This window comes from Erinaceus europaeus, chromosome 15, assembly GCF_950295315.1.
Source record: "Erinaceus europaeus chromosome 15, mEriEur2.1, whole genome shotgun sequence".
NCBI lineage: Eukaryota > Metazoa > Chordata > Mammalia > Eulipotyphla > Erinaceidae > Erinaceus > Erinaceus europaeus.
The window spans coordinates 36,548,080-36,564,482 of record NC_080176.1 but is presented as its reverse complement, the minus strand read 5'-3'; the positions used below and the strand labels follow the sequence as shown (position 1 = coordinate 36,564,482).

The 16,403-nt window shown below is 47.4% G+C and overlaps 1 protein-coding gene across 4 annotated transcripts in view; it reads right to left on the bottom strand.

Moving 5' to 3' along the window:
• Positions 1–15,541, bottom strand: part of CABLES1 (Cdk5 and Abl enzyme substrate 1) — a 166,380-nt gene extending 150,839 nt beyond the window's left edge. Inside the window, exon 1 of one of the 4 annotated variants that reach the window (XM_060173585.1) lies at positions 14,025–15,541. In XM_060173585.1, coding sequence (XP_060029568.1) covers positions 14,025–15,139 — 1,115 coding nt within the window. In that variant the 5' untranslated portion in view covers positions 15,140–15,541. The remainder of the gene's footprint in view (positions 1–14,024) is intronic. The other 3 variants (XM_060173586.1, XM_060173583.1, XM_060173584.1) reach the window with 3 other exon arrangements.
• Between the last annotated feature and the right edge of the window lie 862 nt (positions 15,542–16,403).

Here is a 16,403-nt window from a genome sequence, read left to right as displayed (position 1 = left end):
GCACCAGAGAGTGGATCCCAAATCAGGGTGCAAGCTCTTTCTGGCAGGGCACAGCTGCCTGTATGTGAGTGAGACTATCAGTTGCTCTAAATTTCCTGGTGTCTGTGCTACCCTGTGAGTAAGATGCTGAGCATGTGATTTCACCTCTCTTAGCTTCCCTGTTCCTCTACTTGGCTGTGGAATCATCCTGACTCCAGTGTCAGCAGAGGTGAAGCATGGTCCCTGTTGGAGGGGGTACTGTGTTCCTTACAGCTTTGATCTGCATTGCTGCTATTTATTAAGTTAAAGCAATTCAGCCAGTCATCTGTTCAGTCTGTCACAGTACAGAACCACCAAAGCAAGCAGCTCTACTCCGTGACAATCTCAACAGACCCTGTCAAGTTTCGTGATTATTTTTTGGTAGACAGGGAAAAGCCCAGGATGTTGGCAGAATCAACAGCTATAATTAAATCATCTAAATAAACTACTAAGCACCTCAGCTAGGTAAGTTATGTGGCATTCTTATTTTAATGCTTATAGCACTCACTTCCCCCCGCCCCTGAAAAGGGTGGCAGGAAATTCTTATCCACATTCCACAAATGAGGAAACAGACACAGAGGAGTTCAATGAGTTCCTCCAAAGGCCACAGTGGAGGAGCTGGTCTTTCCAACTCTTGAATCTGTTCATTCAACCTGCTGACAAGACTGATCAGCAGTGCTGCTGCAAAGGAGGAACCCACACCAAACTGGCATTTGGAGATACTATTTGTTATTGGGGAAATTTTCCACAACTCAGGCCCCAGACAAGGGTTCGGTTAACCTGCTTCAGAGGTCATCTTGGCCAGTCTCTTGGAAACAGAGCTGGCAGTCAGCTGAGGTAAAGAACAAACATCTCATCACAGACCCCTGCAAGCGTCCACCTGGCTTTGACCTAGCACGTTATGATTGGGCCCTCCTCAATCGCTATCAAACAGGCCATGGCCGGAGCGCTGCTATGTTCCATCACTGGGGAGCCAGAGACGACCCGAACTGCCCCTGCGGCTTCAGACAGACTATGACCCACATAGTCAACGACTGCCACCTCTCCAGATTCAAAGGAGGTCTCGAAACTTTACATCAGGCTCAACCTGATACTGTTGACTGGCTACGGAAGAAGGGCAAACGCTAGAAGAAGAAGAAGAAGAGGTCATATGAAAACCCATATCCCTGCTTGATGAGAAGGCACAGACTAACCAAAACTGTAGCACAATATTTCTTTGTACTTTAACATCCTGACCTTGACTGGCTCTACCCCACAGATCTGACATGAATGAGGTGCTAGCAGATATGTTCTCCTCACTTGACTAAAATACAAGTGGAAGATTTGGGACAGGAAGGAGAAGTAGCTTTAAGCACTTAATATAGTTGGGTTCTTTTTGTTGTTGTTGTTGTTGTGCTCTCCCCCCCTTTTTTTCTTTTCTTTTTAATGATAAAGCTAGTGTAGAGCCTTTTAAAGCTCAACTTTGGCCAACACAGATGTCAAAGTTCCAGCACTGGCATCAATAGAGAACATGACCATAGATGAGTCACTTGGTTCTTCATGGATTGACTTTAATCTACAAAGTGGCCCATCACACTGTAAGGTGACCTGAAGAGCCCACATGCAGGAAAGCACTCTGTAAACTGTAGAGTGTCGCAACAAAGCAAAGTTAGGTGATCAGATGTCCATCTTATGACAACTACCTAAAAGATCTGTAATTTCGTCTTCTTTCTTCACTCTGCCCTCTTCAAAAGCAAACTTTATTCAAGTCAGTAAAACATTATACTTCACTGAGACACTTTCAATATCACATCTGGATTACCCTCCTAATTGCTTAGAGTCAATTTGTGTCCATAAGCAGCCTAGAATGTCCCTGGCTGTGACCACAGAAGACAAGCTCAGACCATCAGGGAGGCAGAGGTTACATAGGCTCCTGTGCTGAATATGGGCCCCAGATCAAATTGATGGGAGTTTTCAGTTAAAAAATTAACATACTTTCTCCATATTTAAGAGCTACTCTCTTACCTGATCAGCTTTCTAGTCCTATTTCCAACCCTGACACCATCTCTCCAGACAATATCTTTGGCCCACCTGCATGTTAGCTGTCAGGCTCAGGCAAAAATTAGCAAAGTCAAGGGCCCCTTCGAACATACCTAAAATAGACCCACTAACTTTCTCCAAAATGGAGACCCAAAGACTCATCTGCTATATTCTTACCTTTAGGTCCCTGATTATTTAACAATCTGTTCTGCTTTATATCTTAATGCATTTTTAGCCACCAAGTTGCAGATGCTACCATGAACCCAACCTGACTTCCCTGGGAAGATGACCTCACCAATGTGTCCTGGAGCCCCATCTCCCCAGAGCCCTGCACCACTAGGGAAAAAGAGAGACTGGCTGGGAGTATGCATGGACCTGTCAACATCCACGTCCAGAGCAGAAGCAATTACAGAAGCCATACCTTCCACCTTCTGCACCTCGTAATGATCCTGGTCCATATTCCCAGAGGGATAAAGAACAGGGAAACTTCCAATGAAAGGGATGGGATAGGAAACTCTAGGTGGGAATTGTGTGGAATTGCACCCCTCTTATACAATAGACTTGTTGATCATAATTAAATCAATTAGAAACAACAACCAAAATAAGCATAGATTTTGCCTGTCCTCTTGTCCCTGGTATTTCTCTTCTCTCTTTCTTCCCAAAACAATCACAGTAGACATGTCTTTCTTTATAAATAGTTGGACCAATAAGTAAAGTGCTTTAAAAATGCTAGGCACATAGAAATATTTGGCATTCTCAAATACTGTCTATAAGTGGAGACAATGATAGACTGATTTATCTATCATGGAATTTCTTTTTCCTTTTAAACCTGAGGGAACACTGTTTTCAATAGAATTTAATTTAGATTTAAGTATTCCTTACCCTTTAAATCAAGGATATTTGGGTCCTTCTATGCACACATGTTAACAGTATTCAAAGTCCTAAAATCCTGGTATCTGCACATCCTGCCTTACAAGCTTTTGTCCTTGATAGTAAGTGTGCAGCAATGAACCCCAGACCGTATGAATGATAACCCTGTTAAATATCAACCACTATGCAATCACTCAACATGCTAACACAAACAAAAAGTGGGGGGAACCAGGAAACCCTGCTTGATTACATATTCTTGGAGACTTTAAAAAATCAAAACAAAAATAAAAACACAATACTGCATAGCTTCTAAAAGATAGGGGCTAGTGCTTTTATGGTTCCTGTAGGTATATTAAATGATCTGTTTGGGTCCCACAGTATTTATGAAGTTTGGTTGTAAATTCACATGTAGACTAAAAACTTGGGTTCAGATCTTTTAAAGTGCAAAGTAAATACACAAAATTATGGCAAGCAACTCATTCTTATAAAAACCTGTTTTATAAAGTGACTGATTCTCCTCCTTAGAGGGCAATCAACTTCTACATGGTCATCTCTTTGAGACCTTCCTCATGACAGCCCAACATACACACAGTTTTGTTTCCAGCTTTCCATGTTTGGTAGATTCCAAGGCAAATTTTACTATATTAATATTTACAGATTAGGGGCCAGGTGGTGGTGCACCTGGTTGAGCACATGTGTTACAATGTGCAAGGTCCTGGGTTTGATCCTCCAGTCCCTACCTGCAGGGGAAAGCTTTGCAAGTGGTGAAGCAGGGCTGTGGGTGTCTCTCTTTGTCTCTCTCCCCCTCTCTATCACCCCATTCCCTCTTGATTTTTGGCTGTCTCTATCCAATAAATAAATAAAGATAACTTTTTAAAAAATATTTACAAATTAATCTTGCTGTTCCCCTCTCTTTCAGTTTATTTCTTTAGGCTTATATCTTTGTCTTATAGCATTTGCTTGTAATATCAGATCTCTTTTTTGAGCGTTAAAGAAACCCTTTGATGTAAAGTTGATTTGAGGTTATAGTATAATCATACAAGCCCTTCCAGAATGTCTATGTACATTTGTTCCATAGAATAATATGTCTTTTTCATCTCACTTGAATGTCTATGTACATTTGTTCCATAGAATGTCTATGTACATTCCAGAATGTCTATGTACATTTGTTCCATAGAATAATATGTCTTTTTCATCTCACTTTCACGTTTTTTATATTAAATGTCACAGACGGGGGGCAGGAGGAACAACCTCTTGTTTTCAAACTTCTCCTTTTGATGGTTACATTTTGTAATGCCCTCCCCATCCAAAAAAATACTGAAAAAACTAAATAGAAATGTGTGGCGTAGGGCACCAAAGTAAAAACCCTGTGGTGAGGGGTAGACATGCAGCTTCCTGGGACAGTGGGGGGTGGGAATGGGTGGGAGGGATGGGTCACAGTCTTTTGGTGGTGGGAATGGTGTTTATGTACACTCCTAGCAAAATGTAGACATATAAATCAGTAGTTAATCAATATGAGAGGGGGAAAATCAGTTGTATGTCTCAAAGTTTCTCAAAACACAAACTGAATCTTTTTAATATATAGGCTGTGTATTTGATATGAGGACTCTCTCAAAAGCCTAGACCAAGTAGATTAGAAGCATCCAATAGCACAGTTATATACAAGATACTGGATACTGTACAGCAAACCATAACAAAAGGACTTTTCAAAGTTAACCCAATTAACAAATAATGTGATGATAACATTAACTATCGATTGTCTTTTTGAACCCTAAGACAGCAGGAACCTCACATCTCCACTATAGAGCCCCTACTTCCCCCAGTCCTGGAACCCTTGGATAGGGCCCACTTTCCCGTATGCGTCTCCCAATCCATACCAAATAATATTGCATCCACCAATCACAACCTAACCAACTCAACGATTGCCACCTCAACATGCTTCACCTCAGACTGTGTCCAGAGACTTCACGTGTGGAATCACAACCCTTCAGCTTCATTACTCTGTTGAGACCTTTCCTTTTATAGTACACTCTAATTTCATCTCAGGTGGTTCACTTTCTAACAAAGTCCCATAACCTACATATATACCAATTTCTGTGAGAGAGAGCTTATGTTCACACGTACCCATAAACTACTGAAAAATATATACCTGAAAGCAGAAGTACACTAGAGTTTGCAGTGAGTACCTCCCTAACACTTCCTCTCCACTATTCCAAGCTTTGGGCCCATGATTGCTCAACAATTTGTTTGGCCTCGTATGTTAACTCTCTTTTCAATCACCAGGTTCCAGATGCCAACAGGATGCTGGCCAGGCTTCCCTGGATTGAAGATCCCACCAATGTGTCCTGGAGCTCAGCTTCCCCAGAGACACACCCTACTAGGGAGAGAGGCACACTGGGAGTATGGACCGACCAGTCAACGCCCATGTTCAGCGGGGAAGCAATTATAGAAGCCAGACCTTCTACCTTCTGCAACCCTCAATGACCCTGGGTCCATGCTCCCAGAGGGCTAGAGAATGGGAAAGCTATCTGGAGAGGGGGTGGGTTATGGAGATTGGGTGGTGGGAATTGTGTGGAGTTATACCCCTCCTACCTTATGGTTTTGTTAATTAATCCTTTCTTAAATAAATAAATAAAAAGAAATGTGTGGCACAGAACTTGGCACATGAGACTAACTCTCTGTAAGGGAACTGGATCCCTGGCTTGTTGGCTGATTCTTCTTCTGTAAATACTCCACCATGAATGATTTCAGGTTACCGGCCATCCACAGATCTCTCCCTCCTTCACTGCTACAAGATCCCTCAGGGGTAGCTACAGCACACTAATGGTCTGCTGGGAACCCAGCTTAGAGGCCAGAGAAAACAGTGCAAAATCAAGCTCTAAATGCCAGTTATGTGGTCAGATGCTAGATTCCTGAAAGTCTCCAGCACTCTAGAGCACGGTGTGAATCTGTGAGACAGATTCTACACACACCTTGGGGGTGGGGCAGTGGACTGAGCAGGAAATAGCATAGTTTTATATATACAGAGTCAGAGAATAAGTAGCTGAGGCTTGGTGGGCCATGTGGTCTCTGTTGCAACTACTCACTCTATGTCCTGTCCTTGTAGCAAAAGGCAGCCAAAGACAATACAAGAAATGAATGGGAGTGTCTATTTCCCAGAAAATGTGACTTATAAAGGGCTAGTAGGCACAGAATGCAGACTCCTGGGCTCCTGGAGAAAAGGGTGGTGCTGAGAAGACACAGAGGACCTGGACAAAGAAAACATTCCCAGGAAGGAGGTACCAATAACATTCCCACTTTATGGAGGCCCTGGTCCCAGTGGTGGGGCAGAGATCCAAACACGATTCCTTAGGGGGCCTGGCTCATGCTCCTCATTACCAGACTCTGAAAACATAAAGTAAGAAAAACACTAGGTGAGTAAGAGAGTCAACCAAGGTGACAGGACTTAGAAGTAGTTGACAAGAGTCCCAGGAAGGAAGGCAAGCCTGGAGGCCTGTCATCCTAGGAATCCTGTCTACACTGGACTATTTCCTGGGCCCTCATGCACAGTGGTCCTCCAGGGCACAACAGAAAGGAGAAAACCCAGATAAGGAACTCACAGGGTCAACAGTGATTAAGCTGAGCAATCACTTGGGTCCCTTTGCCCAGTGGAGTGGAGGCTAGCTGCACAAGCATTTATGAGTCTGATTGATAAACCACAGCCCAGTGAGTGGAGTGGGAAAGGCACACACTACCTGGGTCACACCCAGCTCTCCAGTAGGGGCCAAGGGGCCTGGACGAGTAACCTGGGATTCAAACAAGGGCCGTGGGTAGAGCTGTTAGAAGGGTGTCATGAGCAGGAACAAAGAACTGAGGCTAATGCATGGGACATGGTTGCTAAATCAAAATACCATGTCTCATGGGAGACAATATGAAGTCATGATCTCTTACCCAGCACTCATCACTGGCATAAACGGCCCGATTGTATGCATCTCCCAGAGCCTGCAACGACCATATTTTTATGTCTGGATCTCTCAGGATGAGTACTGTGGTGTCCCATAACTGATATTTATCATGCCCACTGCCTGGTGATTAAATGATACAGGGCACTAGGTCTGACTATAATTTCCTCCACCAGCAACCAGATGGGTGACAAAGAGCTCTCGCCACCTTTGCCCACTTTACAACTTTGCCTTCCTGCCCCTCTGTGTTGTTAGGGGGCTGAAATCAGTGTCAGCACAAGACTGTGTGAACCTGCAACAGGGACTTTGTAGCAATCATTTCCCAGATGGCAGCAGTGTTGGTTAGGAACTGAGCACCTCAGAGTCCCCAGATGGTGTTCTAAGGTGTTCAGTCTATTTAGGACACCTCACTGACAGAGCGAGGACATATGAAGAAAGTTCTCTCTATACTGAGGAAAACCCATCCATCTATCCATCCATCCATTCATTCAAACACAAAGAGCCACATAGGACCAACTTGCTGTTGTTGTCTGCATTGAATTCTTTTTTTTTAATATTTATTTATTTATTCTCTTTTGTTGCCCTTGTTGTTTTATTGTTGTAGTTATTACTATTGTTATTGTTGTCATTGTTGTTGGATAGGACAGAGAGAAATGGAGGGAGGAGGGGAAGACAGAAAGTGGGAGAGAAAGACAGACACCTGCAGAGCTGCTTCACTGCTTGTGAAGCGACTCCCCTGCAGGTGGGGAGCCGAGGGTTCAAACCAGGATTGTTATACCAGTCCTTGCGTTTTGCGCCATGCGCGCTTAACCCACTGCACTACCGCCTGGCTCCCGCCTGCATTCAATTCTAACGTCAGATCATCCACCAATCCCCAAGCTAGTCACAGGACTAAGACACTCAGGATACTTACATGTGGCAATGCTAACCTGCTTCAATCCTTTAATTCTATCAGAAATGTGAGGTCAAACTTTTCTGAACATTGTTAGGAAACCAGACACAACTGACAGGTCCAGGTTACTGGCCATGGCAAGGACAGGCCCAAGATCCAGGCTGCCCTGCACAAGTGTGACTTTCTGTAGTCTCATCAAATCCTTTCCCCTATCCTCACCTGCCTGTCCTCCCCAGGGTGCTCCAAAGGCATGCCACATGCTATACCTGCCTCACCTCTCCTAGAGGGTGAAAGGTCACACTTGAGCTGCTCTTGTGGGACACTGACCAGCTGTGAGCAGGCTTCCCAGTGTAATCAAGCTTTGTGGCTGCACAGAGGAACATCATAGGTGAGTCTTGGCCCACTGCTATCAGCTTCTGGTAGAAACGGGGCTCCACCAGGACTCTGGTAATTGTTCTGACCAGGGCCTGGCCCTGCCTGAGACAGCAGCTTCCACAACTCATATTGCTGGCAAGATGGATCACCACTAACTTTGGTTCACTTTCTGCTGAGATCCAGGGCCTCCATGCACTTCCAGATGGGCCAGGTGGCTTACAACATAGACTATCCACTTGCCAAGGTTACAAAACAAGGTATTGGCCAAGAAGAAAACACCTACCTGCCCTTTCAGACTCTAGTTGCTGACCCCTTGTGGTTCACATTTTTATTTTCTTTTTTAACTTCATAATGATCTATAATTTATAGCCACACTATTAAGGATCTGGACCAGACGACTAGACTGAAAGAGACCTGAGCAATCACCCCTTATTTTAATTCTTAAAACTTGAGGTTAGGGGACCTGAAAAGCAGTTTCTCTGGGTACCTTCACCCATCATGGGAGATGTTTTTTATAACAAAAAAACCCCCTCTTGTCAAATAAATAAGTTTATTTATTTATTTATTCATGGGGGGAGAACATCACTCTAGCATATTCAATGCTAGAATCGAACTCAGGACCTCATGTGTAAGAGTCCAGCACTCTCAGAGACCACAAGAGGGATGGTGCAGAGGAAGGGTAGTCAAAGTTCCAAGTCTGCACTCTGTCCCACAGGCTGTGTGGCCCTGAGCTGATCATTTAGGCTCTCTGAGCCCATCCAACCTTACAAAAGGAACAATCACAGTAGAAAAGAAACCTCCCTTTGCAAAGCCCAGTTTGCACCCCAGACAGCTTGTTAGAAATGCAGACTCAGGGGCCAGGTGGTGGCACACCTGGCTAAGTGCACACATTGCAGTGCACAAGGTTGCAGGTTCAAGCTGCAACTTGGAACTTTGACTTGGAACTTTGACTACCCTTCCTCTGCACCATCCCTCTTGTGGTCTCTGAGAGTGCTGGACTCTTACACATGAGGTCCTGAGTTCGATTCTAGCATTGAATATGCTAGAGTGATGTTCTCCCCCCATGAATAAATAAATAAATAAACTTATTTATTTGACAAGAGGGGGTTTTTTTGTTATAAAAAAATGTCCCCATTTGCAGGGAGAAAGCTTCACAAGTGGTGGAGCAGGGCTGCAGGTGTCTCTCTGACTCTCTCCCTCTATGTCTCCCACTCCCCTCTCAATTCCTCTCTGTCCCTACCCAATATTAAAAATATTAAATAAAGAAATGCAGACTCAAGGGCCTTACCAAACCAGCAAGATCAAAATCTATCTTTTTCAAAATCCCCAATGTGATGCTAACGATAGTTACAATTGACAAATATAGATATAGAGCATTTATCATGTGATCAATCACACACATACTTAGCCCTGAATAGCAAACAAATGGCACTTGAAAGGATCAAGGTACTTAGGAGAAAATAGATTCAAGTCTTAGGACCTTATGGTGGCACCAGTATTTGAATTCTGAGACTTGAGGTTCTTCTGCACTGCATGCCATCTTTTCATTTAAGACCTAACTCTCCCCAGTACAAGTACTGTGAGAAGCAAAACCATTGTGCGATCTTAAATATCACCACTATGCTGGCCCTGTGCACCCCACCCCACCCCACTCAGCAGTCTACCAGCCCATGGGTTACCTGGGCTTGCTCTCTACACTTGTGGGTGGCTGGCTGCCATTCTGAAACTCTGGGAAGGGAGTACTCTAGGACTGTTGCCAGCTGCTGCCTGAGTTGAGATTTTAAGGAAATCTTAAAACACACCTTATAAATTTACGCTCCTTTTCACTTACTAACACCCTCCTTGTGCAGCCTCAATGCCTGGGCAGAGAAACACAGCAGGGTGTCAAATTCAAAGACTTTTTTTTTTTTAAACACTTTTTGACACCAAGCTGGAGAACAAAGTCAGGAGTTAACTTCTCTGGGCAGGAGACCCATCAGTGAGGTTCACCATCCTGGGCTGGAGATACCTAGGACACACCAGCAGCAAAGCTGGAGGCTGCAAACAAAAGGGGAGTGACCAGGCAAACATGGAATCACACCAGTGTCTGGCTTACTGGATCTCAAACATGCCCAAATTACCCATGCCCTGTGTATGACAGAGAGAACATCAGTCAGACTTGGATTTCAAAGACATCAGGGTTTTGATTCAAGTCAAAACTAGGTCTGTAAAAGAGTCTACAAATAGGGTGGCTATGAGGATTAAAAATGACTATCCTTGGGAGTTGGGCAGTAGCAAAGCGGGTTAAACGCACATGGCACAAAATGCAAGGACTGTGTAAGATTCCCAGTTCAAGTCTCAGGTTCTCCACCTGCAGGGGAGTTGCTTCACAGGCAGTGAAGCAGGTCTGCAGGTGTCTATCTTTCTCTCCTCCTCTCTGTCTTCCCCTCCTCTATTTCTCACTGTCCTATCCAACAACAATGACATCAATAACAATAGTAATAACCACAACAATGATAAAACAACAAGGGTAACAAAGAGGAAAAAAACAGCCTCCAGGAGCAGTAGACTTGTGGTACACGCATTGAGCCCCAGCAATAACCCTGGAGAGAAAAAAAAAAGACTATTTTCCCTGGTCCAGCTTTCTAGTCCTATTTCCAATCCTGACGCCATCTCCCCAGACAATATCTTTGGCCCACCTGCATGTTAGCTGTCAGGCTCAGGCAAAAATTAGTAAAGTCATGGGCCCCTTCGAACATAACTAATATAGACCCACTAACTTTCTCCAAAATGGAGACCCAAAGATTCATCTGCTCTATTCTTACCTTTAGGTCCCTGATTATTTAACAATCTGTTTTGCTTTATATCTTAATGCATTTTTAGCCACCAAGTTGCAGATGCTACCATGAACCCAACCTGACTTCCCTGGGAAGATGACCTCACCAATATGTCCTGGAGACCCATCTCCCCAGAGTTCTGACCCACTAGGGAAAGATAGAAACAGGCTGGGGGTATGGATCCACCTGCCAATGCTCATGTTCAGCAGGGAAGCAATTACAGAAGCCAGACCATCCACCTTTTACTCCCTATAATGATCCTGGGCCCACACTCTCAGAGGGATAAAGAATAGAAAAGCTTCCAGTGGAGGGGAGGGGATAGGGAACTCTGCTGGTGGGAACTGTGTGGAATTGTCCCCCTCTCATCCTGCGGTCTTGTTGATCATTATTAAATCAATGAAAAAAAAAAATGACCATAGTCAAATATCCAGCTCAGTGATAGAGAAGGTGTGCACAGTTCATGAGCACATCTACAGGAGTCTGGGTTCAGAAGTCACCCTCTCTGCTGCATATGGACTTGTAAGTCCAACCACTAACTATTTTTGAAGTGTCCAGACAGTAGTAATATAAAAGAAAGTTTCAAGATTTCAGATAAAGAAATACTGACCTTTATATACCTACAACAAGCCCAATCAATATAGGGAATACTACATCATAAAAAGGCAGATTTGGGGCTGGGTGGTGGCATGTCTGGTTTAACGCACATGTTACAATGTGTAAGGACCTGGGTTCAAGGCCCTGGTCCCCATCTGCAGGGGGGAAAGCTTTGCAAGCCGTGTAGCAGGGCTTCAGGTGTCTCTCTGTCTCTCTCCCTCTCTCACTACTTACCTCTTGATGTCTGGCTATATCTATCCAGTTAATAAAGATAATAATTTTTTAAAAGGCAGATTTCAAATGTGGCCACATAATGCTCCCCAAACTTTCATCTGTATATAAATCATCTAAAGATCTTGTTAAAGATGTGAAATGTAGCCTCAAGTCTTCTCACAGTGAGGCCTGTTTTCCAGTTATACAAGCTTCAATGAAGTTGAAGACCCAAGAACCTGAACTTCTGAGCAGCAAGATACTACAAAACTCCTTATGTAAAACGAAACAAAACCAACAAAAACAATCTCCATTAAAACAATATTCCAGGAAAACATCTAAGCAGTAATATATGGAACTACCAAGCTATTAGGATTTTTTTTCCAGAAAAGGAAATTTAAATTCTTCAAACCAAATGAATTTGTACTCATCACACATTTTTTTGATGATCATAAAGCAGCATGATTCTGATAAAATTCTTGAAAGCATAGAGTAAGAATGTGTCCATGCTATTTCAAGCTCGTCTCAATTGTGCCCAGTTATCTTCTCTCTACATATTAAATTTGATGCTACTTCTGATGGTAGCTGTCTTCTTCAGAGCCTATCAAGCTGCTCTATATGTCTAGTTTCAAAGGAATAGGATAGAGATCGTGGTCAGGCTAAGGAAGCACCTATACTGACTAATTGTGTATATGGGGGGGGGCAATAAATGGAAATCTGAAATTAAATTCTGGCCGCTCTTTGGATCAGAAGTACTAACACCCAAGATCTTCCATATGGCCTGACATGAGATTCTTAAAGTCAAAGTGGGAGGCCATCTGATCTCCAGCTGCTTTTAGCACTGAAACTCATTTGTCTACCAGGACTTATAAGCCAGTCCAGCACATGTCTTAAAATAATGTGCATGTTTATCATAATTTCTCTCCTGAACCACTGGACAAGCCGGGCTTACACACTCAAACTACACTCTCATTGTGAGCCAGTGCACCATGTGGAGCAGTAACTGCAGCAGAACTGCTGACTGTGCACCACTCCCCCAGAAATGGATTCCTCTCCCATGCACTTGCCCATTAATTTCCTGCTCTAACAAGAAATGACAGGATCTGGCTGTCACCTGTGCCCAGTGCTATGAATTCATGCGTGCAGTCACGAGACTGCTTCTTCCATTCTACCTCACTTGTGGCACATGCTCACATACACTGCTATGAAGGGTCATGACTTCATCCACTTGGAAAGAAAATGACACAGAACAAACTTCAAGATGAACTGGACTTGTCCTTCCCTGTTTGTCCCTGGGGGGGGAGGCAGTGAAGTTTTCCAATAAGCTACTTATTTTCTTAGGCCAAAGTAAGCCTACACTTTCAGATGAATGACACAGGACACAGAACAGAAACTGTTCTCACTTCTCATCCTGAAGCCTGCAAAAATGTTGGGAAAGCCTGCAAAAATGTTGGGAAGGTCCCAACCCAGAAGGGGAAACTGAGGCCCCTGGAAGTTAAAATAGTTGCAAAGGTGGAGCCAGACATCAAAGAAGGTCTTGCTAGGAAGGACACACTCCCAAGACACAGGCCTGCAAAATTCCCCCTGCTCCCCACTGACTCTCTACCAGTCTCCAGTCCCACTGTCTGAAACAGAACCCTCAACTGTCCCATGAACAAACAAGGTTTGCTATTTCCTAAACATGCAAATGTCCAACATTTCATATTTTTGCCAAGATCTGTCGTACCTGCAAATAAATTAGGAAATACTAGTTTTTAACTAACTCTGATCAATTCTTCCTGGAATGAAACAATCCTTAATTTCTATTTCATCTCTGTCCCACCCTCATTCCCAAGGCAACGAAAGGCTTTCCACTTCTTAGAAAAACACCACGTTTCCTTGGGGCACCATGAAGGGTGGCAGGTATTTCTCCCAGAGGGATTGGAAGCTGACTTGCGAAGGGCATAGGCTCACAGGAGCTGCCTGGACCCATGGCCCTACTCTGCCCCAAGAGCCATGGACCAGAGTGTGTCCCTGGTTCTCCTGGTGTGGTGAGGGTTCGGTACCGTGCTCGAGTGGGCTCCCAAAACAAGTGCACGAGTGCGGTGCGCTCAGCTCTGCTGTGTGCACACACGTGTAACCAACCATACACTGCCTGCAACTCCTTTCTCATGACCTCCAGGATCTCCCCCAGCTAGGCTCAGCAAGGTGGGAACTAGCCAGTGCTGCAGCGAAGAGCAGGCAGGGACTGACGAGGCAGGGGCAGACTGGGCAGGGACAGATGGTGCGCCTGGCCTCCTGGCTACTCACCGAGACCTCTGCAGCTGCTCGAAGGCGCTGGTGCAGCCCCCTGGACCCGGCTGCTCCAGGGGACTGTAAGTCTGTGCGTTTGGCCTGGAGAAGGCCATGGGCAGGACTCCCTGAGTGAACGAGTTGAGGCGGCCCCGACTGCCGCTCCCACTCCCGGGGGTCCCCGAGCCCAGGAAGGCGGCTGCTGGCACCTGCACGCTGGAAAAGGCATCATCTTCCTCCAACAACTCCTCGGGCGCTAAGCCCCCGGGGCCATCCAGGAGCTGCGGCTGGGCGCAGGCGGCAAGGGGAGCCAGCCTGGGCGGCTGCCCCTGCTCCCCCGACGCCCGGTTCGCACCCAGGGGGCTCGCGAACCCACAGGTCGCCCCCTGGCCGGGCGTCATCTTGTAGCCCCAAGGGGCCAGGGGCGACAGCGGCGAGGGCTGCGGGAGGCAGGGACCCGATCGGACCGCCGCCGCGGCCGTGCCAGCAGCCGCCAGCGCCAGCGCGTTGCAGCCGCCCCGCTCTGGGGCAGCCGGCAGGCTGAGCCGAGTCCGCGAGCCGCAGGCGCTGCCTGAGCCAGGTTTGGCCCCGCAGTCCTCCTCGCCGCAGCCGCACTCCTGCTCCTGCAGCGGCGGCCGTCCGTCTAGCGAAATGTTGGTGAGGAAGGAGAGGGCAGCCTGGCGGCGCCGCGGGTCCATGCGCGGCTTCCTGGGGGGGTCGGGCGGCGGCGGCGGCGGCGGCGGCGGTGGTGGCCGGGCAGGCACGGGCTGGGGCTGGGGCTGGGGCTGGGGCTGGGGCTGGGGCTGGGGCTGGGGCTGGGGCTGGGGCTGGGGCTGGGGCTGGGGCTGGGGCTGGGGCTGGACTTGGGGCTGGGGCTGGGGCTGGGGCTGGGGCTGGGGCTGGGGCTGGGGCTGGGGCGCGGACTGGAGTTCGGGCTGGGGCTGGGGCTGGGGCTGGGGCTGGGGCTGGGGCGGCTGCAGTTCTTCGGCGCCCACGGCGTCGGTGCCAGCCCTGCTGCAGCCGCTGCTGCAGGCGGTCGCCGCCATTGTGTCGGGTACGGCGCTATTTCCGCGCAGCCCCTGAGCAAGCAGCGGAGCTCTGGGCGGGAAGCGCCGGCCCCCCGGGCTGGACATGGCGTGGGGTGCGGAGGGCGTGCGCTGCGGCCCGGCCCCTCGCCCCCCCCTGCGGGCGGCCCATGTTAGACCCGAGAGCGCCAGTCGGGCCGGGGGCGCTGCGGCTCGGACCTGCGCGCCGGCTCCCCAGCTGGCTGCCCGGCCTGCCGCTCCGAAGGTCCCGGGCCCTCCCCGCGCCCGACTGCCCGCCCAGACCTCACACTACCCCGGGGTGTCGGTACTTATAGGTGCGCGCCCTGCAGGAACACCCTGTCACGTGTGGGGATGCAACCTGGGAGGAAAACAAAGCGGCAGGCGGCCGCGGAGCCAGGCGGCGGGAGGAGGAGGAATGGGAGGGCGAGTGGGTGGAGAAATGAGGGCAGCCCGGGTCCTCAGAGGCTCCCGAGAGACGCCGCGCCCGCGCCAGGTGCGGAGACTCTGCAAGTTCCCAGGCGCGCCGGACTGGGAGTGCGGTGCGTGCAGAGCCCGTGGCCCTGGGTGGATGCGGTCCCGTGGCGTTGTACACCTCCAGGACCCTTCACAGTGATGACTTAGAGACAGGACCCAAGACTTCAGTCACTGGCCCCCAGCTACCCTAGGGCCCGAAGTCGATTCTTACTAATAGTTGTGCAGGAAGGTCCACAGCCCCACGTGAAAGCTGTCCTAATTCTTTTGCGGCGGTGTCTCATGTGTCTTACTCGCGGCGTGCAGGGGGTTAAATGCACGCCCTGGGGTGCATCACAACCAATTTCCTTCAACTACTTTGGTGTGGTCAGCTTGATTTATACAACCCCACGTGTCCCCCTTTCCTTAGCCAAAGCTAGTTTTTCTGTAATATGTTGTGTTTTCTTTTCTTTTCTTTTTTATTAACACCAATGTCTGTGCTGGTTTGTTCTTAGCTGCCACACCTTAATCTTTTTCATCTATCACCTCGCAGATTTGGGAAGATTGCCATCCCCCCACACACACACAGGTCAACTGGGACCAAGATGAACAGTTACTTCCTGCCCACTATTTCTGAAGCAGACACGGGGCACCTTCCATAAAGATAGTTTCCTGAGGAAGGAACCTGTGATTCAGCTCTGGGTCTGGGAGGGTCACAGAATGCTGTCTCCCAGATACTTCCTACCCTAATAAGTACCTATGCAGGAAAACCTCCCACAAGCTATATGAAAATGTGTGCAGTTTTCCCTGTGTGGTTTGTGCTTAGCAGATGCAGTAAGGAGAAATCGTCACACTGAGTTAAGCTCAGCGACAGCTCAGAAACCTCTACACTTTTCAAGGG